Here is a 23,897-nt window from a genome sequence, read left to right as displayed (position 1 = left end):
TTCCTTTTTTAGAGACTTGCTCCAAACTGCTGGTCAGACTAGGTCTGACTTTTTACTGTAGCAGCTCTAAACCATGTGGGGTAGAAAATCCAGCCCATGGCATTGCTGAGCAGCCTCTGTCACCTGCTCAGCTGTCTACTCATTCCTCTCCCTTCTCCCAGGGGAGTCTGGTGATTTCCAGCCCCTGTCAGGGTCACCGTGCAGAGGGGAGTTGTGTCCTGCTCTTTCCTTTATCATCTTTGTTCCAGGTACCAACTGTTCTCCAAGTTGCTGTTTTGATTACTTCACATATTCTGTCGTTTGGGACATGGAATGGGATAACTGTTCTTTCAGACCCTCTCTGCATACCCCGGGAATCAGCCTGCTGTTACACCATGGAATAAAATCAATTTACCAAGTAAAGAGGTTAATCTTTTTATCTCTGGACCTGGGCACAGTAGTTCTAGGTATGGTTTTGACAACTGTGAACAATAAAAATCCCTCCAACTACTTCAAAAAGGTTTTTATTTTTTAAGTAAAAATAGTATTTTGTTAATCAAAAGAGCACCATGTGTGCAAACCTGGCTCAGCTGGGGTGTTTGTTCTACCTATACATTTCCTTCAGCTTGAACAGCCACATTGAAAACTAAATTAGTGGGTTTAGATTTATCCTTTATACAGAAGTAGCAGCTTTGCTTTTCAAGATCTTACCACAAGTGTCTGATGTGCTCTGTAGGAAGGAATAAAACCAGAAAATATGCTCTGACAGAGGTACCTGCCTGCCTTTGGTGGAGTGAGGGTGTATTTATGAGCCTGCTTGGTTTTATTTAGAGCTGAATGGCCTCTGAAGAAGTTAAAAGCCACCTGAGTGCCTGATGGCTTGTGCTCTTCAGCTCGTGTGGTTGGGTGCCTACTGCCCAGAAGCTTTGTTGACAAAGTGGGGAGGAATTGTCCCAAAATCATTGTTGGAGAGCAGTGACCCAAGGAAACAAGAGGAACAGTTGCTGCCTTTTAAACAACTTTGAAGCTCTTAGCTAAGTGATTTGATTTTTTATTTAAAATGTTTTACTCTTCAAGTAGCACTGGAGTATTCTCTATGCCTTCCTAGCTTCTCTTAGTTATTTAGAGCACCTTGTAATCTATTTTTTTTTTATCTGTCTCAGTTAAGGAAGCACTGAGAGATAAAGTCCTGAGGCAGCATTGTCACAGAATGGGTCAGGTTGGAAGGGACCACGGTGGGTCACCTGGGGAGTGGATGGGGAGTATTTCAGTGGGTGATCACAGGGCCACTGTATCCCGGGCTTCTGGGGAGGCAGGTTTTCTCTTAAACACTTAGTACTTCTAATTCTTATACTTAGGTTAAATGACCAAAGAAGATGCCTGAGAAGTCAGCAGTTCACACAGATAGAAATGCTCCTTGACACTAAGCAGCATGCCTTTGGTGGGAAGGTTTCTCTAGAAATACCACTGGGGATTAAAGGAAGGGCGTTTCCTTTTGGCCATTGGTCTCCAGCCTGAATGATCTTGCACTGACAGCAGCCAGAGCTTCCTTTTGATTCCATGAATTCAAATGGGAGATAACCAATGTGACCTCTTTTTTTTTGCCCCTTCTCTTCTGCCTTCAGGCTACGCTGATTTGGGGAGGGGAGAAGGAAAGCCTCTGAGACAGACACAGCGTTAAATTCTGATCTCCCCTTTGTAACACCAACCTCCACTGAAGTATTTATTCCTGGAGAGAGAAAATGGAGTCTGTTTGTGCACAGTCATCTTTGAATGTCAGGTGGACTTAATCCAAGTTATATTTATCATGGCTGAGTTTCTTCCTGCTTCCTGTGTCCTCCTTGTGAACGATAAAGCATTTTATGCAAAGTGAGCTGCTGGATTCTCAGCTGTAAGTGGTATCTCTGCTAAGAGCCTTAATAGTAGCAGGTATTGAATGAATCACAGTCTGTAAACTCTTCTGCTATTTCTAGGGATGCTTCCTCCAGAGGTGCTGGTGGCAGGAAAACAGGGAAACAAAGCTGTGTGGTAGCCCATGCTGTGGGCTGGTGGAAGGCTCTTCAGAACCATCATTCCAGTTCATTTCATGTGCACTTGAACGTGTTTCCTGAAGTGGGGCTGATGTTGCTCATTTTCTTCTCACTTCACACCTGCCTTGGTTTCCTGAACTGCTAATGCACCCCTTCTGTCATGAAATCAAAAACATACAGTTATACAAATCTTGTGGGAAGAGCTGACTGTGTGTCTTTGCATCAGATCTGTAGGTCCTGTGGGGAACCAAATAAAGGGGACGGAACAAAACACCTCTGGTTTCTGTCTGGGACACAGTGATATGACAGAAATGTTCGAGGAGGCAGATAGGAAATGGTACGAGGAAGAAAAGAAGTGTGCAGGGTGACAAATCCCAAGGCTATGTACTTGTCCCCAGGGAAAACTAATCCTTCTCAAAGTTAAGGATGATTTGTCTCTTTAATGGCAGCTGAGTAGAAATTGTTAGTTGGCTGGATTCACTGATGTCTGTGTGAAGTAATTAGAGAGTCTGGTGTAATTCTGAGGGATGTGGCCTAAAAATGAATTTATTTGTAATGTCTAAATGGTAGATGCTCTCAAAGAAGGGAAGACATTAGATGTTTTCTAACCTGTTATCAGACAGAGCTGCCTCAAGATGACTCTTATCAAGGATGAAATGGATGTTGGCATAGGCTTGACTGTCCAGGGCTGTGTTTGGCAGCTGCCTTGCTCTTTGTGTATCTTCCACTGTGCATGTAGGTTTTTTGATGTAGTTCTCATGAAAAGCAGTCTGGGATTGTTCTTTTGAATGAATTTATTTTCCCAGAAATGCACAGTGCATCGTTTTTTCTATCCACCTGAAAAAGAAAAAACAGTATAACAAATAGAGCACTTTTCTTACGACAAAAAGCACCTTTTTTTTTTTTTTTTCAAAGATCGAGTTTCTTAAAACTTAATGTGTCTGCATGGGCGACCTCTGTGTCATTGGATTTCTTGGATGTGGCAAGTACAGTGTGTTATGGCAGAAATTCTCTCTTCCACGTTGTAGCTCCTTTTACTGGTGAGTGTGTAATGAGTGGACTTTGTAAGGAACAGGCAGGTTCTTTGTTCAGTTAGTCAGGAACTGGCATGAGTGTGGAGAAATAGTGACCTCATGCCTTCTCGAATTCTTGGTATTTGAGGTCTGCAGCCACACTCTGATCCCCTTTTCTTCGGTTTGCAAGGAGGAGTCGACAAATGGGGAAAACCAGAAGCAATATTTCGCTAGAATTTACCTCCACTTGGCAGCTACTTGCTGTCAAACTGGGGAGGGGCATTACCAGCACATGAGCAGGAGTGTAAACAAGTTTTGGAAACTGCTTTAACCGGCTTGTATTCCCCTGTGGAGTGTCAAGGAAACAGTTCTTGCATGAAATAGTTCCTCAAAGACTGGCTTAATCTAGTTTCAGTTTGTAGAGCAGAGAGCTTGGCCTACAAATGCAGTGTTAGCTGGTGTGCCAGGTTTTGGAGGTTGCTTTCTGGGTGTTTAAAAGGGTGAGTGGTTTTAGTGACAGCTGTGTTTTTGAGAAGGCTGTGAAGAGACAGACATTCCTGCTTTCTGACTTAGGCACCTGCCTTGGGAGCCAATGAACCTGCACTGCAGATACATAAATATTGTCTGAGAAGGGGGAATCTCCACAGAGATCTGAGTGGCACAGCCCAAATCAATGACCCACAGACTCCCACTGAAGGGTTGATGCCACCGAAGAGAGGGGTTGTTATTTCTTTGCTTCTTTGTGCTGTGATTTAAACTTGAGCCCTTGACCAAGGGCTTTTGTTGATCCAGGAAGCCAGCTCACCTTGGGAGGGTGTATTATTCCTCATTTCTTTGAGAGGCATTACAGCATCTGATAGATTATGATGGAGATGTTGCTCCCTCCTCATAAGCAAGGAGCACTTGTCCAGCACTGAGTCTCTAACATGCCACATGCTGGAATACAAACACTGGCTCAACAGTCCTTCAAGTTTCTTATTGCAGTAACAACACAGTCTCTGTAGTGTTTTCAAAGTTAACCTTTCTGTATTTGATAATTCCCCCTTTGTGTAATTTAGTCACATCTGCTGTAGAATTGCCAGTTGTTTGGTTAACTTAATAGTGAAGTTCTGTTTTTGCTGGAAAATATGTTGTTCCTGCAAGTTGTTCCTTCAAGTGAAGTTATTTGTCAGTAAAAGAAATTATTTCAGCAGCACCAGGTTGTCTTTTTTTTTTTGGAGATCCCAAAGCTACTGATGTGTAGTAAAATTAAAGTAGTTGTTCACTCTGCACTGGACTCATTATTGAGAGTGAGTAACGTCACCAGGAATTGGTGACCTCAACGTCAAGTGTGGTATCTGCTGAAAAATAGGTGCCTCTTCTGGTTAATATGGGAGGTGAAGAATCAAGTGTTGTTTCAACATCCACATTTTTCTGTGTGAATCACAGCCGTGGACTCTTTGGTGCTGAGACAGGTTGACATGATGGATTTGCACTACCACTGACTTGCCAAAGGTGGAATGTCAGCCATGATACTGATTGGGGTTTTTTTTTAATCATCTTTGATATCAAAAATGTAATTTGCTGTAATGGATGCTCATGTCCTCTAACTTTCAGGACGTGATGCAGAAGTGCCTGTGATAGAGCCAATATGCTTCAAAAAGACTAATTTTTAAACATTCAGCTCTTCTGGGGGAAAACATAATCTGCCTGAAGAGCAAAAGCATTTTTCCCCTGTCAGTGAGCATTAAAGCTAAATTTCTGAATCATCTCAGGAGTGGAAAGGGATGAAAATTAATCTGTTTGCTGCTGATGTACAGTGCTTGAATTCTATTCTGTGACCAAGTGCCACTTGAGAATGTGTTGCACTTCTGCTTGATTAACTGGAATCCAAAATACTGTCCAGTAAACAGTCTTTCCCTTGCCTCTTAGTTAAATCAGTAAAACCAGACCTTGCAGAAGGGTACATGAAGATGTGCCAGTGCTGATCACTCCAGAGCTGTGTTTCAGTGCTCCACAGAGCTAAAGCTTCTGCTGTCTCTCTGCAGGAGCTTCACACAGTGCATCAGTAATTTAGGGCTAAACTACTCCTGGGGGCCAGGAGTTGCACTCAATGATCCTGGTTTGTCCCTTTCAACTCAGGAGATTGTGATTGAATTTAACCACCATCCAGTTAGTTCTACTTAAAAATATTTGTCTTTAACCTCAAGTTCTTCGCTTGTTGCTCATGAAAAAATTAGCAGCATCTTACAGGCCCGTTACAAAAGTCCTTTTCAGATTCCAGAGATGTCAGAGAAGGTTTTTCTGTTCGGAGGTGTGGTAATCTTCAGTGAAATAATGTATTTATTACTTCATTTCCTGAAATATTTCAGATCCAGACTTGAAGCTGTTCAAGTGTACATAAAGCACGCCCTGGAAGAAAGCCCTGCCTGTAGCAACTCCTGCTGAGGGAGTGAGCTCATCCCCTTCTCAGGGCAGGCAGCTGAACTATCCACTCGAGAAAAACTGCAGTGTTTGGGTAGATATCTTCTGCCCTCCCTGTCACTCGTCCAGCACTGTCAATCACAGAGATTTGAAGGGAAACTCAAGAATCACCCCAGGGCTGATGATGTCAGCTCACCTCCTTCAGTGGGGTATGACCTTCCATTGCCTCTGCAGAGCTAGCCTTGGACGTGATGGTGGCTCAGGTGAGCACTGCTGTGTCTGGCTCTGGGTTTTTAACACTTCAGTGCTTCCTGTGGCTCTAGGAGGTAATGAAAAGCAAACATGAAGAGCAAATGTGTGATGGCAGCCCATAAATCCCCCGTGTGCTGGGCTGATCCTACAGAGTGGGCAGCAGGTGAGAGGGTGATCCAGCCCCTCTGCCCCGCTCAGGTGAGACCCCACCTGCAGAGCTGCCTCCAGCCCTGGGGAACAGCACAGGAAGGACATGGAGCTGTTGGACCAGTTCTGGAGGAGGCACCAAGATGATCAGAGGGATGGAACACTTCTACTGTGAGGAAAGGCTGAGAGAATTGGGATTGTTCAACCTGGAGAAGAGAAGGCTTTGGGGTGTCCTAATTGTGGCCTCCCAGTATCTGAAGGGAGCCTGCAAGAAAGATGGAGAGAGACTGTTTTTACCAGTTTGTTGTCATCCCTGTCAGGAAGGTGAGAAAGTTTTTTGTTGTGTCCTTTCAGCTATTGTATTGAGGAAAAGGTATCGTACCATTCTCTCTTGTTAGTTATGAGTGTTGGTTCCTGCGAACCTCTGACATTGCCAAACAGCCTTTCTTCACTTCTTTGTTTGCAACCCTGCTCTCCATTGAAAGAAAAGACACTTTAGATGTGTCAGGAAATTGCTTTGTTAAACTGATGACAGCCTAGTTCTATCTTTAGCCTCGTATTCTGGAATTGCAAGGTCCAGCCTTCCCTTTATGAGAACAAGTATGACCTGGAGGAAGAACTTTCCTAGCAGTAAGTTTGTTGTTTCCACTCTGAAATGGTGTGAACTGATTAACTCACAGATACTGCTTCACCTTACAAGTCTTGCTTTTCTGAGGGGAGGAAGAAATTTGCTAAAAGCTAAATATAAATATTGTGCCGTGGAAAATGCACATGTGCCTGCTCTGTAAGCGTAAACTGATGTCTCCCTGCTGAGAGCAGCATGAGCTGCTGCACCAGGCTGCAGGTTAAGAGAGTTCACTCAGCAGTAGACTGCAGGATGTGCTGTAAATCTACACCCTGATTTCTCATGGTCATTTGGGATCTGACTCCAGGACTCTCCAGGTGGATGTTGGCAGTGAGGTACAGTGTGTTCACAGTGTGGTACAGTGCTGTGAGCTGGCTGGTACAACCTCTGAACATCCAGTCTTCCTCCAGTGCTAGTAATGCCTTCCACTGCTTTGAGTGAAGTAGGAATCTGTAAGGCAGCTTTTGCAATAGCCAGAGCACAAAGTTCTTCTCTGTTCCCAGGGTACAGATGCTCTTCCAGGTGACCAATGCCTCAGGAACCTGGAGGCTTGTTGGAATTTTTACTGCAGATGGTTGCAGGAACATCTGACCTGAGGGCAAGTAAAACCTGTTCCCCTTTACCACTCATACAGCTCCATGGCCTCCTCCCTCATACGTTACAAATCATCTGTGCTGTCTAATCCTCATTCTTTCCTCTTCCCAGGACAGTGTAAGTGATCTCCTGAAATTACTTTCAGCTCTGTAAGGTAGGCAAGAAGCCAGTGGCAAAAGGAGAAAGGTTTGTCAAGTGGAGACTAGAGGTTCATCAGATTTTTAACCCTTAGACCTGATGGGAGCTTTCACAAATCTCTGATTTCTTTGGGCTTAGGGTCTCCCGTTACAATAAATCTTGTCAGCTTCGCAGATTTGTTTGAGAAGTTTGCTTGATTTACTTATTTTTATAATTATATGGAATTAATGAAGCCTTTTTTGGGGTTCCATTCTCTGCTCATTGCTAGCGTTTAACCTTTCCTGTGTCTCACAAACATACTTTTCAAACTGTCATTAAATCCTATTCATTTCATATTTTCTTCTAAGTTGGTGTTAGATCAGAGTTAACAAGGTAGCCCTGTTTCCTGGTCATGCCATCTCCATCATTCTTTTCAAAGTCTTTTGAGCTTCCACCTTTCCCTTCTCTGAATGTGTAAACACAACTGCTGTTTTCACCAACCAGGATCAGACTGAATAAATTGTATAAATTGTGGCCAATATCAGATGCCTTATTGAGAGGATTCCTGGTACCCTGAAGAGTATAAAAAGTATAAACCCTCCTAACTCAGAACATGTGTTTTCCAAGCATATGACTGTTCTGCCAGGATACCTCCACATAACCATGTCCTTTGGGCTGGTAGTCATTTGGGTGTGAGCAAAATCTAGCCATCAGTGTTTGTCTCTTATTCCAAATGTGTCTTTTTCCATTCCCTTGTTGATTGTTGTGATCATTTCAGCATCCTTGTGCAAGCCTAAATACACCTTCCCTGCTTACCTTCCCTTGAGCTTGAGCAGGTTCTGAATGTCATCCTTCAAGCTTCTGCCTTTATCTGTAAAACCTCAGCTGAGCCTCCCCACATCCAGTTTGCTCTCGTTGCCTCTTCTCCATACATTGTCCATTCTGTGCTACTCCACAGTGTCTGTCCTTATCTAAAAATATGTTAAGTCTACAAAACAAAGCCATTAAACCTTTATTCAGTTCTCCTGTGTTGTTTTGTACTCCTCTTCTGTGTGCCTCTGGACTGTAAATTCAGGCTGGGACATGCCTTGTCTGATCTTCTTTGCCCAGATGTGTGTCATGGTAGTAGAAGAGAGGGAATGTAATGTGGTAGGAGAGATGGGAAGTGGAATAGCACAGGGAGTGCGCTGCCTTTTAAGCACTTAAAGCCAGGTGATAAATGTGGCTGGGAGCCATTGGTCGCTTTCTGCAGTGTCTTTGCCTAATCCAAGCTTACTTACGCCACGTAAAAGTTAATTTGTGGTGTTGGGTGTTCCTTATGTGATGAAAATGGCAGCCTGAGAGGAGAGGACTCTGCCATGACATCAGCTTTCCAGAAAGCTGTTTAAAAAGCTAGGTTTTTTTTTCTTTTAGCCCTGTGATGGGTCATCATCTTAATACTAGTAAATATTTCTCATTGTGAGGGCAGACTTCCTTTTATAGTATCCAGTGCTGTTTTTACTGAATCCAGCGTGGAGCTGTTTCCTATTTCTGACTGTTCGCTCACGCTCAGCAGCTCTGGTGTGTTCACGTGCTCTGTCTCTTTCTCAGCTTTTTTAGCCCTGTTGGTCTATTATTGTGACTTTGGCCAGACGACGCCAGCGCTCGGCATTTGAGGAGCTGAGAGCAGGGACGAGCAGCAGCTTCCTCTGCCTGTGGGACCGTGATGTCATCAGCTACTTCGGGTTCCTTTGCCATCCGCCGCTGTTGCTTTGGTGTGAGCGTGGAAGGAATTCAAACAGCACTTTCCAGATGTTCTCAGGGCAGCTGGAAAACCATAAATGGATTGTTTGGTTCAGGAATGTTGCCGATCTGTTTAGAACACAGCAGTGAGTAGAGTCATAAAAACATACAGCTCCTGGGCAGTGCTGCTGTCAAGTGTATCACAGTGGGTTGTTAAGTGAGTTTATTCAGGACTTGAGCTGGGCAGGTGGACTGTCTTTATACCTGGTCTCCTTTCCCTCTCTTCCCTTTCTTCCTCCAGCTTCAGCTCCTGAATGAAACACAAGCACGTCCTTCTGATCTCATGCAAGGCAAATGCTGTTTTGTTCATCTGGAGTGCCTTCAAGTTATCTCAACAGTTTAAGAATGAAGAAAACAAAGATGATCTAGTTTTAAAGTCCCGATATAGTATTTGGTGTGGTAGGAGCTACTGAATAAACAAGGGGGTGTTTCATCTTGGTGCACTGTAGAATAGGAATTTGGGAGCCAGTGCTTCTCATGCCTCTCCAGGGCTGGAAAAAGCATCAGGTCTCACCCACTTGTAGTATATCCAAAAAAGTCTATTTTGGGGGGAGAACCAGTCACTTCCTTCTTTAGGGTGGGTAGGTGTTTTTAATGCATTAATTGATTTTTATTGGGTGGTGGAAAAACTGATGTCAGAGCTGCATTGCGGTTGAGCGTGCAGAAACAAGGTGGTAGGAAATAATACAGCCAACACATAAGGGCAGGGAAAGTTTAACCATGGGGAGTTTAAAATAGCAAAGCTGAGCTATATGGATATTAAAAGCCATGACTGAATCAAAACAACGGCCTAATATTAAACTGGATTTTGCTGGGGGAGTAGCAAACTTGTCGGGTTTATTTCTCTTGTGTATCCAGTGTCCAAGGCATGGTTTCTTGTCTCAACACCTGGATTTGTTACTTTGGTGGTGTCTATGTTGGGCTATTGCAGGATACAAACTATAAGCTGCAATATAGGTTGTGTCTCACTGTTTTTTTGCCAGGCATCTTTGTTCAGGAGTCTGCAGAGTATCCTTTTCCCCTTACAGTGGTCTGTAAACTTGTCCAGCATGACTTCTTCCCTGGCTTCTCTCACAGTTCAGATTGCACGGATCTATGACAGCGAGGCGGAGGGAAGTGCCTTGGAAATTGGAGCCAAGACAGAGTGCAGTTACATAATTGTACAGAAGAAAAGGGCTTTTTGTTTTGTTTTTCCTTCTCATATCCTCCTGCGTACTGAAAAAATGGTGTTGGAAGGCAGGATGGAAAAACTTTGGCATCATTCATCCCTGTGGGGACGTGAAATGTATTGAAATGTTCCGCCTGTTTTATGGCTGTTGCTTTTCCTCTTTCAGGTTTGACATCTACAGGAAGGTGCCAAAAGACCTTACACAGCCAACCTACACAGGGGCCATTAGTAAGTAACTTCTTTTTGATGTCCTTGCATACCCCTGGTCTAAAATTAAAACTTGTTTGGCTTCTCTGTCTCCTGGGAATTTTTTTAAAGGGATATTAAACATTGGAAAGGGTGTCCTTTGTTGCTGAAAAGGGTTGTTTTGCCCCACTACAGTAGAGTAGTTTGTATGCATTCAGAATCGTAGAATCGCAGAATGGCCTGGGTTGGAAGGGACCTTAAAGACCATCTCGTTCCAACCCCCTGCCACAGGCAGGGACACTTTCCACTGGACCAGGTTTCTCCAAACCCCATCCAACCTGGCCTTGGACACTTCCAGGGATGGGGCAGCCACAGCTTCTCTCTGCAACCTGTGCCAGGGCCTCACCACCCTCACAGGGAGGGATTACTTCCACATATCCATTCGAAATTTCCCTTCTTTCAGCTTGAACCCATTCCCCCTTGTCCTGTCACTCCAGTTCCTGATGAAGGGTCCCTCTTCAGATCCTGGAAGGGGCTGTGAGGTCTCCACACAACCTTCTCGATCTGAACAGCCTCAACTTTCTCAGCCTGTCTCCATAGGGGAGGTGCTCCAATCCCCTTGTCAACTTTGTGACCTCTCTGGATTTGTTCCAGCAGTTCCACGTCCTTCTTATGTTGAGGGCACCAGAACTGTACACAGTATTCCAGGGGGCATCTCACCAGAGCAATGAAATCTCAACAAGAAAATACATAAAAGGGAGCTCCTGAAAACTGGTGTTGCAATTCCCACTCTGCTATCTCCTGAAGTAGCTAGAGAGCTTTTTGCTGGTCTCTTCCCAGGAACAGAAGCTGGGAGTCTGCTCCAGACACTGGGATGGGGGTAGGGATGACTGCAGGTTATTTACCTCTGACAGGCACCCCCTCAGTCACTGTGAAGAACTACTGTTAATAGTTGCATTCACTGTTGATGTTCCCAGGCTTGTGCTTGTGGAAGAGACTTGAGGAACTCAAACAGGGAATCCAGGTTCTGGATCCACAAGGAGCAGTGGGGGGGGCAGTGTGCAGTGGCCAGTGGTGAAGATGATGTGAGGAAGCACACATTTTGCTCACAGTGTACTCAGGGAATTAATCTGATGATGTAGGTGGGACTAATGAGCACAGATGTTATTTTGTTGTTATTTGTCGTGCTTTTAAAGAATTAAAATTGCTTGGGCATGAACCACCGATAGCGATCCACTCTCACTCCTGTGTATCAATACATAGACTTCGGCTGATACAAATCTCTCGCCTTGGGCCCCTTTTCCTTCCTTCCTGCTCCTGAGGGAGGCTGGAGGCTGAGTAATGCAATTTCACACAATTATGTGCAGCGAGCTGCTGTGCGGGGCAAACATCGATCAGGTTGATCCTGCCAGGCCTGTAATTACACTCCTAATGCAGCTTTCCTGTTCCATTGAGCAGGCACTTCCTTTGATCATAGAGCTGTGCTCCATTCATCCATTCTTGTAGATGGGTCAGTAGTCTTGTATGTCACTGCTGACGTGAGTGATGTCATATCCCTTGGTGACAGCAGACAGAACTGAGTCAGGGCCAGTGAATCAGTGGACACAAAGGAAAGCCCTTTGTGGGCTTAAGAAACTCCTTCCTGTGAGGATAGTTGAAGACTGGAACAGGTTGCCCAGAGTGGTGTGGAGCCTCTGTCCTTGGAGATGCTCAAAACAACCAGACCTGCCCTGAGCAACCTCCTCTGAGCAGGGGAGTTGGACAGGATGATCCCCAGAGAGGTCCCTGCCAGCCTCAGCTATCCTGTGCTCCTGTGAAGATAACACCTTACTCTAAATATTTACTGTCAGAGTCCTTGTCCTCTGTGTTCTCCTGACTGCTGAATTAATTGTATCCTGACTCCCTTGTAGGTTTGCTGAAGCTGTGAACAAAGGGCTTGACTAAAACTGTTTGTAAATTCAGGGGCTATGAGATTTAGTGTTCTGAAAGAACACTTTGAACTTGTGAGTGATCCTGCCTTCCCTTCTGTTTTGGAAACTAAGAGTTCCCACACTGTAACTGGGCTCCCTTTGAGAATTTGTCTTGTATGAATCACCTGCAAAAGAGTATTTTAGAAACAAAAAAGCCCATCAAAGGCCATCCAGTGTTAGGCTTTCTGATCTGCAGTAAACAGCTCGAGTGATAAGTCTGTTGTGGGAATGCTTGAAGGTTGTGACTCTTACTTAAAATTATTAGCTGACTTATTTCTCTCTATTGTTATTTGCAGCTTCTCAGGCTTTGATTTTCTTCTCTAACTGGTTCTCCTTCTTTTTCTCAGAGTGGTTTTAGACAGGCTTTAGATAGAAGCTTTTGAACCACACAGGCAGCCAACAAACTGGTGGCTTTGCCTGTGAGGATCTGGTGAGCAGCTTTCCTAATGGGCTTTCTGTCTGACCAAGCCTGTGGCTTGTAATTTGAAAGCCATTAATCTTACGTGTTGTAGGAGGCCATGAATGAGAGAGCCCAATGCCAGGCCAGTTTGAAGCCTGGGAAGGTTGCATGATTTTGTGATAAATGCTTTAGGGACGTCAGCCCGTAATAATATTGGGAGCCTGAGCGTAGGGGAAGGTTCTGCGTCTCAAAAAATCTTTCAGTGTTTAGTAAATATGTGAAATGACTATGACTGCAACTGTATTTTGGCTCTCTTTAAGTTCTCCAAGTTTTGCACAGGAGGTATAAAATAGTCCATAGTAGCCAACTATTACTTTAGGCCCTTTCCACCTGATTTCTGCTGAAGCTTTAGTTCAGTATCACTTCTGGTGCTGAAGGCTTCCTGGAATAGGAATGGGTTTACTACAGGATTTCTACAGTGGCTCTTGGATTGTAAAAAGGCCCTTTTAAAAAAAAGTTTGAGGTTTATTAGGGAAGAAGGCAGAGATCAGATTACAGAAGAAGAGAGATGGAAAAGAGCAGCTCTGCTTCCGACACCAGGGCTGAAGAGGCCAGGGTTTCTAGGGAGGAAGCAGCTGAGGGACAGTAAGTGTTTGGGAATTTTGGTGGAGGAGTGCAGGTGATTTCAAACACGAGCAAGTTCAGAAGCCAACTAAAGGGTTATTGAGGCTTTATTGGGTATGGTTTTGTAATTTCCAAAGTTGCAGTGAACGCAGCATACAAGATATTTCAGCTCTGTGTAGCAACCCTTACAGCTACGAACATTGTTTTTAGGAACGAAGTAACCAGGAACAGTCCACTGCAGTTTACTTGGAGTGAGGTTTGTGTAGAACAACATACCCCCTGCTGTGGACTTCTCTGAAAACGTGTATAGAAGTTACTCATTCCTTTTTCTCAATAAAATTTTCTTTTTTAGGCAGCATCCCCGTGCCCTCAGCCAGTCATGCCCTCGTTGTCCCTCATACACCAGTTCTTTGCAGGCTTTCCCACCCCCATATAGCATGTCCATGGTGCCACACAGGGCCACTCCAACAGGCCTGACTAGCGTGGTGACAGCTTGGCCATGTTTGGGTATGGAAGCAGCAGCAGCAGCAGCACATGCCCTGGCTGGCTGACAGTTGGCATCTGGCTGGACAGGAGCAGTCGGACACAGCTGCTGGAACGATCCTGCTATTTAACAATCCGTGTGGATGCATAGTTCGCATGCACATGTTGTATGCACACATGGAAATGTTATCCAGAAATACTCTGTGCTGTTTGGGGGCTGGAGTTTTAAATACACATCAGGAAATATCAAAGTTATGATTCACATGGCGTCTGTAACAAGACCCGTTCCTTGGACTTCATAACAGTTTGCTCCATTGAATAATAAATGCTATTAATTTTATGCCTTAATATAGACATGGATTCACGTTCTCAGCCCGTGTGATGTGTTAAACACTTTGCCTTTCTTTCATTTCTTGTGGGGTGGGGAGAAAAAGCCAGGAATGTACGTCGATGGGGTGCGTATCAGAAGGGATATGTACAAAAAGGTTAGTGTAGGAATGAAAAACTTGACAGAATTTCCCATCCTTTTGGAATTAAAGGTTAGCCAACAGCAGTGTGTCTCTGCCTTTGATATATTGATTGTGTTATCATTAGAGTATTTAAGAAACCTGTCTTAGATGGTCCTTCGAGCTCTGTGGGAACGTCGCAGTGCTCTTGCAGTTAAGTGAAGCTTTATGCATGAATTGTTTGATTTTGTCTGATCCCAGCCTTTAATCTACTTTTCCAAATATCATGCAGTTGTCAAATGTGGGTGGTAGAACTGCACATTTGCATGGAAGCAAGTGAAAGGCTTCACTATGAAATAAGCAGCTGAAGTGCATAAATTCTTACGCTGGGAACATCGTCTGTGCCCGCAGCTCCACGCTTAGGAGAGGAGCTCGTCTTCTGCATCTGGAAAACTACTGGCTCTGGAGACAGTTTAACACATGAGGCTTTCACGGGAGTCTCATGCCAAAGACACCCCCTGTCTTGAGAATGTGTGTATGCAAGAGGAGTTTAACACAGGAGCAGCAGGTAGATGCAAGTGTCCGTGCAGCCCAGTGTCCCCTTGCCAGGAGTGGTCAGCAGCAGATGCCAGAGAAAGAGCACAGGGACAGGTTAAACACTTCACCAGGCTTCGCTCAGTGGGTTTCTGAAATTCCTGAGCTAGAGGTTGTTCCTTTGTGTTTAGTAGCCCTCAGTGGATTTCTTCTTCAGGGCGTGTGAATGATTCCTTTTTGAAATCATACAGATTTTATTTTTTAAGCATCCTCAACACTCCTAGTGAAGAATCTTCAGCATTTAGTTAAGTGTTTTATAAAAGAAAACCTTCTCCTGTTTTTAACCTCCCTATTCCCTTTTGTTCCTGTACTGGAAGAGACAGCGAGTGGTTGTTGCCCATTCATCTCCTTCAGATCCCTCATGATTTTATATTCCCCTCTCATGTCCACCCTCAGCAATCTCTTTTATGGGCTGAAAACTGACTGTGCAGTTTGAAGTCTGGCAAAAGCATTGAGGAGCTTTGAAAGTCAGTCCCTGCCAGGTGCTTCAGGGCATTCCTGCGGGATTTTTTAGATGTAGGTTAGTGGAATTTTACTGTGCTGTATTTGGTAAGTATTGTCATAAGCCTTCCCTGCAAGAGCTGAATTGAAAGATGGACTTCAGGCAGCAAATACTTTCTATACTGGAAAAGAAGATAATTTGATGATGCAAGTGGCAGAGAAGAAAGTTAAAAAACTGGAAGAGAGGAAGCTCTGGGAGAGAATTTAGAGTTAGCAGTACCAGGCTTGCCTAGAAGTGCTTGAGAGCAGAGAGGTCTGGCTGAAGCTGTGGAAAGCCTTTATGGGATGATAACAAGCAGTGAGGGATATGGGAAGCAATTAGAGAAGAAAGGGTTGCCTGTGTGAAACGCTCTCCCCTGAGTTCTGCCGGAGCTCAGAGATCTCATGTCTGCTGCTCTGTGACCAGCAGTAGGAGACACTGGATCTACGAGTCTTGTGCCTCGGTTACTTTTTTTGGACTCTTACATAGGTGTGTAAGTTCTCATAAAAATTTGCTGCTGTGCTTTAGGCAAACAAGCAGCAAGTTTCTCCTCCTCCCCCCTCTCTCCCCCCAGTGTGGTGCCCCGTGCCAGGGTCTCAGCTGGGTCACAGCCACGGTGATCTTCCGTGCCCTGAAAGCCAAGACTTGGAAGCAAGTAGTGTGATCCTCTGAGGTTTCTCTTTTCGAAATTAATATCCCCTCTTGCTACCCATTTTCCTACTGGCCTTTGTATTTTTTTTCTCTCTTTCTTCATCCTACCTAATGGGTTTTTTGGCATCTCTTTCAATGCCTTGCACTTCACAGAGTGTCAGTAAATGAATCCACCCTTGAAATTCTTCTGATGAGGAAGGGGAAACAACGCATTTCTCTTTCCTCAGAACTATCAGCTGACTAACCTGAGGAATGAGGCACAAGGCTTTAGGTCACTCAAGTGTCTGTCTCAGTACTTGCCCTCAGTACCTCCTCTTTCCTTCCTGTGCCTCTCACATTCTCTACTGAGGGAGTTTGGACCGATGCAGTCATGATAAAATTTTTCCCTAGCCCGTTGTTGCTTGAGCTTCCTGAAGGAATGGATATTTGGGCTGTGTAGGTCATGTGGTATAAAGCTGAGGAGCAGGGTTTTTCTTATGTGTTTCTCAGTCCTAATTAGTGGCCCTGGTAAAGTGGTCATTTCACAGAGTGCTTGGTCACTGCAGCTGTGCTGGGCTGGAGGGATGAGCCGGATTGTGCTGTGGTTGTCACAGCCCTGGAAGCGCCTGCCAGTTCCTGCTTTACTCTTTTGCAAGTGATTTGTGGTGAACTTGGGTATTTTATTTAATACAGATACGCACTGCAGCCCTGCCTCCTTCACTTGGCACAGCCTTGTCTGCTCCAATCATCCCTGCTCCATAGGATTTACGGCTGTACTTCCTTCCAGCCCCTCTGTGTGGGTCAGTGACCCTGTCACTGCTGCGTGAATGTCACTGCTCAATTGTTTGAATAGTTTCCTGATGAAGAGTAACCAGTAACATGCCAGTTACTTTGGGTTCTCTCCTTGGAACTCCAGGTTCGAATTCTTAGAAAATACTTGGGACTTGTTGTCCAGGTACTTCACAATTCCTTCACTGGGAATTTTCCCTCTCTGAAGAGTCAATATATGAGCAAATGGAGAAATTAGAGAAGTATCATGCATTGGCTGCACTAGTTCATTACCATTGCCGTGTCTCTGCTGTACCAGCTCTCTCCAGTGCAGGCTGTGAGATGACTTACACAGCTTTGGAACTTGAGAAGAAACCAAAATATCTCCTAATCCAGAAAACACTGTGTTATCTGACTGTATGATTATGAAGCAAGGAGGTGCTGATTCTTCTTCCTTTCTGGAGGTTTTAACTAATTAAAATGTGGAGCAAAGGCTCCAAAGAAGTCATGTTGTCAAGCAGCTCTGTAAAGAAGAGAGAGAGCTGGCAGACTAACATTGCTGGAGATGGAGAATGCAGGAGCCGTGGGGATATGGAAATCATGGTGGGAAAAGTGGCCCAAAAGTGATGATACCCCTCAGGATTTTGGATATTGGCATTTCAATGAAGCCACAGCTCTGGTGGCTCCTCTGGGTGATGGACTCTAAAAGAGTCATAGTTCTCAAGTATGTCTGGGTGGCAAATCCATGAGGGGAATCATATGCCTGTGTGAAAACAGTTTTTGTCTTTGTTAGAGAAACAAAACTAACCTTTTCCTCTCCTTGTCTCTGTTCCAGTCTCTGTCTGCTGCTGTCTCTTCATACTGTTTCTCTTCCTGTCTGAGCTCACCGGATTCATAGCCACTGAAATGTAAGTAAAAGTCATGTTTTCCCTTGTTTGTATGTTTGTGCATATATGGATCTTTCCAGCTTTACTGTTACCTGAGAGAAATATTCCTGTAATTTCACTAAGTCACTTAGTTGCCTGATGGGGTTTGGATTCCTTTTGGTCGAGTCCAAATTCTCAAACATTCGTTCAGTTTTTTTTTAATTTCCTGAAATACACTAAGCAAACTTGGTTCTGAAATATTTCTGATGGAGTAAACTGTCCCAGATGTGCTTGATCCTTTATTGGCTGCATACTGGACTGTTCAGTGAGCACAGTGAGTATTTTTCATGTGACCACAGATCACATCAGTGCTGTGGTGACCGGGTGTAAGGTAACGAGTGCCAAGGTGATCAGTGCCATCGGGTGCAGTTTCCCTCTTCCTCCTTAAGCTGTTGATTTCTGGTCCTCATCTGAGATTTGTTTTCCCCTCTCCTCCTGAGTAGGCACTTTTCTTTGTACTTGTTTCATTCAAAGTGATTCTCGAAAACCTGTGTATTTTTCATCAGTGATAGCATATGTTTAAATGTGTGGTTCCTCCTGGTTGGATTCACATGGCTCTGAGTCTGGGGTCCCATTGCAGATGCAGTGGGATCTCCGACAAGCTGTTTTGTTTCCCCTCCCTTCCCTGTGAATAAATGAGTATCACATGCTGCCAGTCTTCCCTGGATACTTATGGAGATGCGTTTTGGAAAAATAAATTGCATAAAATATGAATTATTATTAGTTTAATATCAGTAATTCCTTTTTTTAATGTCAGAGCTGACTCTGATACATGCAGATAGCTTTATTCATGCGTGAGTTTTTTCTTCTTTCTATTGAGCCTGATTTGGAAACCTAGTTGACAGGTTTTGTGCCTGAAGACAAGTTGTCCCAGGTAGAAGACAGCTTTGAGCAAAATGGAAGTAATTCCTGCTCTTAAAAATTGCTCGCAGAACAAGTATTTTAGTTATTCAGATTTTGTTTTTTTCTCCTATTCTCTTGTTCCTCCTGCTACGAAGTAAACTTTTAGTATCTTTTAACACACATACCTTTGGTTTGGGCTCTAGGAAACGTTCTCCATCATCCTGCTGATGTAGCAGTGAGCTCACTATATTGTGATGCACAGTTCCTGGATAGTTAGGAAGGGTGGAACTTCTGTCAGACTCACATGATGGTCCAGGTAGCAACAGATGTCACTGCTGAGTAAAAAGGCTCTGAAATGCGCTGGGCTCCTGTGCTGTGTTTAGATTGACCATTCTGATAACCATGAGGCTCTTTCATTAATTCTGGGCAGCTCTGTCTTGGGTCAAGAATATAATTTCAGGAATAATTCTAACCTTGAGTAATGTTTAACCTAAAGACAGAAGTGTAATCAAGCTCTGGGTAATTCTTTGTGCCTGTTGCACCTTTTCTTCAGAGATGGTATCTTAGATTTCTTACTCGCTCCCTGTTTCTTTGAATTCAGTTCCATATGTTTGCTTGTGAAATACTGGAGTCACCTTATCAGTCACTTCACAGAGCTGAATTTCCTTGGGTTTCGTGTTTTAAAAAACAGAGGAAAGCTGGACAAATTGCTTCAAGTAAAATAGCACTTCTGCTTGCTCTCCTCTTAGATCTCATTCTCTCATCTGCTTTTCTTTTTTCTTTTAGTTAATGCCTTACAGGAGGAATGAGTAATACCTACCTAATTTTGATTCAGTTGAGTGCACATGCCTTTATGTGGTACTTCCCCGACTAGAAATTTCTTTTTGAACCACAGAATTGTATGATTCTCTGAGGGCTCTTTGTGCTTTTTTCTTAACTAGATGATGCATTTTTCCACAAAGATATTGGAGGTGTGGTAAGTTCCTGCATGCTCAGCTGACAAGTTCCTCATTAAAAGCTCAGAGATGGTGACTGCCTTACCCAGCTGGAGCTGTGTGGGGAGAAGGTCTTTGCAAGCAATAAAGCAGTAAAATTTTAGAGGGGGTGTCATGGAAGAGTCTGAGACAAATGACTGCAGGAACCTGATTCGTCATGGACTGTCCAACACAACAGCTCAAAGAGTATGAAAAACCTCCTTGAGATGAGTTACAAGTCATCACACTCTTGCTGGGAACATTCACCCACAGCAGCTGTGAATAGGCTCCCCCAGGACAGCGGAAATACTTCAGAAAGTCACTTGAAGTGCTTCCCAGTTCAGTGACTTCTGAAGCAGGAGTAAACTTTTCTTTTTCCGTTTCTTACTCATTGCTTTGTCTTCTGAGAAACCCAGTACAAGTTGTTGTGAGCCTCTTGGGCTTCCCTTTCAGTCAGGTATTACTGGCAGTGAGTTGTGACAGCGTAGTCTCCTCATGGGGAATAATAAGAAGGGAGCTCTGCATGATCTGGAACTGTGTGAGAACTCTGTGCCTCCATTTAAACTGAGTGGTAGCAAATAACTGGGGATATATTATCTCACAAAGATTTTTGAGACTTGTTTGCCCACGATTCAAGTACTTAAGAAGATGTGGAAGATTCCTTATGTGCAAACTGTTCAATTCTCTTCAACTTTTATTACAAGCTTCAAGTTTCCTTTGTATTGAGTCTCCCACAACAGATATCTCCCCCAGAGTGTGAAGTTTCCTAATATCAGGATCTGAATGATTAATAAGAGTGTGCAGTTACATGGGATGAACTTTCCTGCTTTGCCAGTGCCAGCTGTACTGTGAGACTGCATCACTCTTTCTCCTGTTGTGTCATATTTCCCTTCAAGTGCTTGACAAAGCCAGATTGAATGGGGATAACTGCACATTTTTGATGGCAAAGTGAAACTGAGAGCACTTGGCCTGGTGCCTCCTGTCAGACGTAGCAGGTTCTCTGCTGGGGAGTCGTGGTTACCTCACAGCGCGGTCACAGCGAGTAATTGTGCGTGGTGTGTGTGCATGGCCAGCCTGCTGCAGGGCAAGTCAGCACCAACCTCAGCAGTGGTGCCCACAGGATTCACTGTCTGACTCTCACCAGCGAGAGGTTTCTTTGGTGTCTGCATTTAAAGCAAGAGGTTACTGTAGTTTGTTGAACTCGTGCTGCAATGTGAGAAAAGAAGGTCTGCTCTGTACCACATTAACCCCGAATACTTGCTGGCTTCTGCCCACTGTTGGACTTTCTTCTACATTCATACTACTGTAGCAACTTAAATTCTTGGTATTACTAGAAATCTCAGTTTGGTCATTCTTGCCCAACTTCAAAGCTGTGTTTCCTTGACCAGCCCGTTGTCGTAGCATTTATAGTCTCAGCTGCTAAAGACTTGTCTGGGTGGCAGAAAGCCAAAAAATTACACCCTCATCTCGAGGATCACAGTCATGACGCTAAACCCAAACATTACCTACAGGGGGACGACAGCGTACATCACAGTAGCTGTGTCATAACTCGTGTGGGCATTTCTAATGAGCACTAAGATTGTGTCTGTGCACAGGAGCTGACTCCAGTTAGGAAGTCGAACTAAGACACTGTGTGTTCCAGGGGACACACAGGAAGCTCATGGAACAGGTAAAGGCACATCCTCTTTTGCTGCTGACTGGTTTCCTGTGGAGACAAGCCCTGAGTAGGGTAGAAAACTCTGCTCATCTTATGGGTTTATCCTGTGACCCTAACAGGCCTCTGAGCAGCCGTGAAGGAAATCAAAGCTTGGTTCTTAGGTGGGGCTACATCCTTCTCAGGAAAAACACAATGAAGGGCTGGTGAGGGCAGAGGGTTTTTTCTTTGCTCAGTCACAACCCATCATTGACATTAAGGGGAGGGCGAGTTTAACTCTGGAAACCAAGAATCTTCCTGATTTTTGTGGGTTTTTTTTCTCTCCAAACTAAGAGTTACTGAGGGCTGAGTCCAAACTTCAGGCATTGGAAGGGGCTGCCCAGGGAGGTGGTGGAGTCACCTGTGAGGTGTTCAAGGGATGACTGGATGTGGCACTCAGTGCTCTGGTGTTCTTGACTAGGTGGTGAACAGTCAAAGGCTGGACTCAATGATCTTGGAGGTCTTTTCCAACCTTTATGGTTCTGTGATTCCAAACCAAGAACCTAGATGATGAATCCCCTCAATTCTGTAAAAGACAGCTAAAGAAAATGAGGTCTGTGTTCCCCATGTGAACCTCTGCAAAATGAGCAGCGTTAAACACCGTTGTCCCACTGAGCCAATGACTCAAGTGGCTGAAGAAACAAAGCTAAAGTGTTAAATGTGTCTGGTATTTCCTGGTTAAGGGATTGAGAGTAGTCTGAGGACTAGAAATGGCTCATCCTGCCTTCAGCAGCCGTCCTCATTCATCCTGCTGCTGTGTTGCAAATCAAAAGCGTAGAAATCACCTATCTCTCTTCTAATTAACTCAGATCTGCGCTAGACGTTAATAGCTGGCAAGATGATAATCTTGCAGTTTTATCACGGTAATTAGGTCATGAATTATGTCCTGTAAGATCAATAATAGTTTTCCAAGTATTCCATCATTAAGGAGTAAAGATGTAATTACCTCCTCTTGTCTGCCTTAACTTGGCAGCCAGGGGAAGGGGTGGGAGGGTATGAATGCGGTGCTTGTGGTATGAATGTTGCTCCTCAACGCTAATTCATCTGCCACAGCGCACTGTAGAAAGCAACAGACTGGTCCTGGCAGTGTTTTTTTTTTTCCTTCCTTTTTTTTTTTTTTTTAATGTAGTAACAGACAAAAAACTATCTGAAGTGACAGGTTTGCTAATTGGAAGGCTGTGCCCCCCTGCAAGCCAATTAATTACTTAAGCAGAATATCTGTAATAAAATTACTATCTTTGCAAAAAAGCATAAACCAAGAATCATAGAATCACAGAATGTCCTGAGCTGCAAGGGACCCCCAAGGATCATCAAAGCCCAACTCCTGGCCCTGCCCAGGACACCCCAGCAATCCCACCATGTGCCTGAGAGTTTTGTCCAAATGCTCCTTGAGCTCTGGCAGGCAGTATCCAAATGATTTCTTCATTTAAGGTGACGGGATCATTAAGGTGACTTGGGACCCTCCTTGATTTAATCTTACAGAAAATACCTTGGTCAGTGTATGAATATCCCACAGCTCAGCCCCTCAGCAGGGGTCACATCCCATGCAGCACACCCTGACTGTCCATGTTCAGACCGTCAGGAGTGTGGGAGGAAGCAAAACACCAGGAGTTTCAGAGACCAGCATTACTTGTCCACACTGGATTGATTTGCGTGCCCAAGACTGATCCTGCAGTGAAGCAGAATTGTTATCAGATGTGCCTTCAGAGGGTTTTTTTGTCCCAGAGCTCTCCAAAGTGTGTGGGATGTGTCTTATGGCTCTTGGCCCATGAAAATTTTGGCAACCTGCATGTGCAGCAGCGTGTGATCCTGGTGCAACAAGGTTTTCTTGTGCTGGAGCCCGTAATCTTGGAGCATAAGCCAACAGATGCCACAATTCATGAGTTCTGACATTAAGCTGGAGATGCAACTCCAACTCTTATCAGCTCATCCAGCTGAGGCAGATGAAATGCTGGAGCAAACTAGACCAGCATGGGCAGTACAGCCTCGTGGACAAGAGGGGATGGGAGCTGTAATCCTGCTCTTGCCACGGACTGACCTTGACACGGGCAGTTTTCTGTAGAAGGATGTAATGCTTAGCAGCCCTGAGAGGTAGGCAGGTAAGAAGCTTAATTAATGTTTGCGTAGTAACTCGGAGATTACCTAATAAAAGGTGTTATACATTTGTGAGGGGTTGTTGTGCCGTTTGTCCCCGTGGACGTGTGTGGGTTACAGGAAGCGGAAGGTCGTGCCATGATGTCATTTGCAATTTCTGACTCAAATCTACATTGACGTCTTTCGAACCCTTCTCCTTCTTCCTGCCTCCTGGAGAACTGTAATTCCTTCCTTTGTAGGACAGCGTGTTTTCTGTGCTTCACAGCTGAGCTGAGACCTAATCTGGGACAAAGACCTTCACAATGAAGAACTGATTGAGATTCAGGACACGGGAGGAAGATCACAAATGGCAGAGCAATAGGCACGTGCACAGCAGGGAATTTGCTGACCTGCTTGTTGTTTCTTCATACAAACTGAGGAGAAGATGGGTTGTTTGTCCTGTGTTGGGTCTTCTCTGGTGTGGTAAAACTGAAAGGATGGTAGTGCAGGAATATCAGCTTTGGGTGGTTATATTTCTGGAAGGTGGTTGATTAGAGCTGAAATGGCAAGTGGAGCCAAGAGAGCTCCACTGAAAAATTCTTTTTAGAAGCTTTGGGCTCCCTCAAGAAAGAATAATTATTTTGCCTCTCAGGCTTGGGGTCCTGGAGACCAGAGAGTGCCTCCTGGGAGTTGGAG

The 23,897-nt window shown here is 44.4% G+C and overlaps 1 protein-coding gene across 1 annotated transcript in view; it reads left to right on the top strand.

Moving 5' to 3' along the window:
* ERGIC1 (endoplasmic reticulum-golgi intermediate compartment 1) overlaps positions 1 to 23,897 on the top strand; it is a 60,426-nt gene that overhangs the window by 11,413 nt on the left and 25,116 nt on the right. The window contains exons 2-3 of the mRNA XM_027901342.1: positions 10,277 to 10,338; positions 17,528 to 17,600. Of these exons, the coding sequence (XP_027757143.1) occupies positions 10,277 to 10,338; positions 17,528 to 17,600 (135 nt within the window). The remainder of the gene's footprint in view (positions 1 to 10,276; positions 10,339 to 17,527; positions 17,601 to 23,897) is intronic.

Source organism: Empidonax traillii, unplaced genomic scaffold (genome assembly GCF_003031625.1).
Source record: "Empidonax traillii isolate 1590-97213 ecotype Southwest subspecies unplaced genomic scaffold, ASM303162v1 scaffold22:size5013007, whole genome shotgun sequence".
Lineage (NCBI taxonomy): Eukaryota > Metazoa > Chordata > Aves > Passeriformes > Tyrannidae > Empidonax > Empidonax traillii.
This window is presented reverse-complemented; position numbering and strand designations above follow the sequence as displayed.